This window comes from Dipodomys ordii, unplaced genomic scaffold, assembly GCF_000151885.1.
Source record: "Dipodomys ordii isolate 6190 unplaced genomic scaffold, Dord_2.0 Scaffold129, whole genome shotgun sequence".
Classification (NCBI taxonomy): domain Eukaryota; kingdom Metazoa; phylum Chordata; class Mammalia; order Rodentia; family Heteromyidae; genus Dipodomys; species Dipodomys ordii.
In genome coordinates this window covers 2,015,540-2,018,614 of record NW_012267345.1, presented here as the reverse complement: position 1 = coordinate 2,018,614, position 3,075 = coordinate 2,015,540, and the positions used below count along the sequence as shown (strand labels likewise).

Here is a 3,075-nt window from a genome sequence, read left to right as displayed (position 1 = left end):
CAGCTTTTCTTTGGGGGAGAAAATAACACTTTTTTTTTTATTTTAAAATCAAATGTCACTTAGGCCTCAGGCACTCTGGCTCTAAGGACGCCAGGCATGGCAGCATGGCGGCCCGATCGCCGAGCAGTGTGGAGTCAGGGAGCCCCAGCTGGGGGGGGGGCAGTGAGGAGCAGAGCCTGTTGTGGGGGAGGGGCTGGGTCCCCTGGGGGCAGCTCATCACTGCTGCCAGGGGCGACCGCTTCCTCCTCCCGTGGCCTGCGGTCTGGAAGGCCCAGCAGGGCCCTGTGGAAGGGTGTCAGGAGCTGGGGTCTGGGGGCTGTGAGATGCTGGGCTGTCAGGAAAACACACATGCTGCTGCCTTAAAACCTAAATCGGGGTGTGTGACTCTGTGTGTATACTCCTCTTTATTAGTGGATAAATACTAGAACTCATCTCTCGGAGGGTGCAGTCAGGGGCGGCTGGGTGTGCCCAGCCCCGGGGGGGCCCGGTGAGGATGGCAGGGCGAGACTGTGACTGGGCGTGGCCCCTCGGGACTCCGGGGAGGTCTGCAGGGCGAGGCCGTGACCGGGCGGGGCCCTGCGAGGCCCGGGCAAGGTCTGCAGAGTGAGGCTGTCCCTCCAGGGCTCGTACACCAGCGTGTAGCTCTCGGCCCTCTTGATGGTGAACTTATAGGTGCGGTTGGGCAGCAGGTTGTGGACGTCGAAGGTGCAGGCGGCGACGGGGACCAGGCCGCACTGCGCGCACTCCTGCTGTGTCCGTGGCTCCAGCAGCTTGAAGCGCAGCTCAAACTGCTCCGGTGCTGCTGGCTGGACGGTGACAAACCAGCGCAGGCTGACCCAATCCTGATGGGCCACTGACTCCTTCCGGTCAAACATGACGGGCATCTTGGTGCTCAGCATGAGCCGGATGTGCGGGATCTTGGTGGCCCCGATGTCGGACACCAGGCGGTGCTTGATATGCAGGCGTCCGGGCACCATCATGGCCAGGAAGTTGTCCATGACCGCAGACAAGTCTGCCAACTGCTGTTCCACCAGCCCCCAGCCGGCCAGGAAGGGCCGTGGGTCAGGCGACTCGAGCAGCGCATCCAGCTCCGCGTGACCCCGGTCCAGCTGCTCCAGCAGGTGCCCCAGCAGGAGGAGCTGGATCTTGGTCTGTGCCGTGCCCACCTTCTTCATGCGCTGAAACTTCCAGGGGTCGATGAGCTGGACCATGGCGCTGGGCAGCAGCAGCGGGTTCTGGTCGCCCAGGGCCAGGTGCTTGGGGAGGATCTCAATGTAGTAGGAACACTTCTTGAGCAGCTGCATGCGGGCATGGTGGCGCTTGAGCAGGTGGGGGCTCAGGTCTGTGGTCAGGAACTCGCGCAGCACATTGCGCCGCGCCATGTAGGTCCTCCATGCTTCTGGCTCCAGTAGCTGCTGCTCCTCCACCTCCTCCGCCTCCTCCATGTCCAGGAAGGACTGCGGACAGTCCAGCTTCATCTTGTCCAGGCCCAGGCCTGTCACCTGGAAGCTCATTGTCTAGGAGCTGGGGGGAGGGGGGGCTGAGCATAAGCTTTGATTGTTAGGCTGACCCCCAACACTCACCCTCTTCTGCCCTCCCCCTGGGAAGCAGCTTCTCAGAATAGACAGGTTCAACGACTGGACAAAGCGAATGCCGAGGGGAGGTGAAGCTGTCCTCTCCAGTGATCAACAGGGTGAGGTAGAGGAGGAGCGCCTGGGGCCAGAGTGGCACGAGCGGAAACTCCGGCCACTGAGGAGCTCTAGGGCCCGGTGTGAGCCTGGCCTGACACCGGGTGGAGGGAAGCGTCCTCAGGGCTTCGAAGAGGGCTCAGAGTGACCTGGACAGCACGGGCACCTACTGCGTCTCCCAGAACACCCTCCATACCTCACGGCACTGGCAGAGCAGAAGACAAAGGCTAGTCAAAGGCAGAGGAACCCCCATCACAGCAGCCCCCGGAGTGTGCAGGGCCTCCTCCCTGGCTGCGCTGACTCCAGGGAGAGTCCCCACAGCAGGAGCCCAAAGCTAAGACGCTTGCCAGCTCTGTCTGCTTCCAAGGTTAGTGGTGGGTGTTTTGCTTTTGTTTTTAAATTATATTTTTATTAGCTTTAAGTAGCTGTACGAAAGGATTGTAATTCCACGTGTTAGTGGAATTGACCGATATGATCCCTTTCTAAACTCAGGGATTCATGCTTGCTAGACAGGTGCTCCATCTCTTGAGGTATTTGTTTGTTGTGTGTGTGTGTGTGCCAGTCCTGGGGCTTGAACTCGGAGCCTAGGCACTGTCCCTGAGCTTTTTCTTGCTGAAGACTAGCACTCTGCCACTTGAGCCACACTTCTACTTCTGGCTTTTTGGTGGTTGACTAGAGATACGAGTCTCACAAACGTTCCTGCCCAGGCTGGCGCCAGTGACCCTCAGATCTCAGCCTCTCAGGTAGCCAGGATTATAGGTGTGAGCCATTCATGCCCAGTTATTTATTTTTTAGGTGGGGTCTCACTTTGTTTCCCAGGCTGGCCTCTAGCCTTGGGTTCCAGAGGTCTTCCTGTCTCAGCCTCCTAGATGGTGCCTCTCTATCTGAGGTTCCAGAGTTTGAACTCTGTGGAGTTGATGTGCCACAAGGCTGACCCTGGAGTCACAGCTCCAGGGAAGGGCCTGGATCCCTCACACCACTGGCTGCTGCCCCGGCTCTAGTGCCCTTTGCTAGGTCAGTGGCTTCCCTTGGAAGCTGTGGTTGTCACTCTGAGGTTGGATGTATGATGAACAGAGCTGAGCGACTGGTAAGGGTCTCCTGGTAAGCCTGAGGCCATTTTGGCTCAGTCCTCAGAGGTTAACCTTTACCTTCCTAGAGCAGCCACTCCCTCCTTCCCCAAGAACAGGCTCTGGGGCTCTGGGATGAGTGCAAGTTGGGACCAGGGCTCCAGGTCCCCTGACCGGGTCTTGCTCTGACCTGAAGCATTTCACAGACCCTTGGCTGTGCAGGCTGTGCCCACGGCTGGAGAGCCGCGTGGGCCCCGTGCCCACGGCTGGAGAGCCGCGTGGGCCCCGTGCCCACGGCTGGAGAGCCGCGTGGGGGTCCG

The 3,075-nt window shown here is 59.7% G+C and overlaps 1 protein-coding gene across 1 annotated transcript; it reads right to left on the bottom strand.

The window, feature by feature from the left end:
- Window positions 1–428: 428 nt before the first annotated feature.
- Window positions 429–2,008, bottom strand: LOC105996319 (chromosome unknown open reading frame, human C20orf195). The gene has a single exon (XM_013030360.1). The coding sequence runs from the start codon at window positions 1,512–1,514 to the stop codon at window positions 429–431; it is 1,086 nt and encodes a 361-aa protein (XP_012885814.1). The 5' UTR covers window positions 1,515–2,008.
- Between the last annotated feature and the right edge of the window lie 1,067 nt (window positions 2,009–3,075).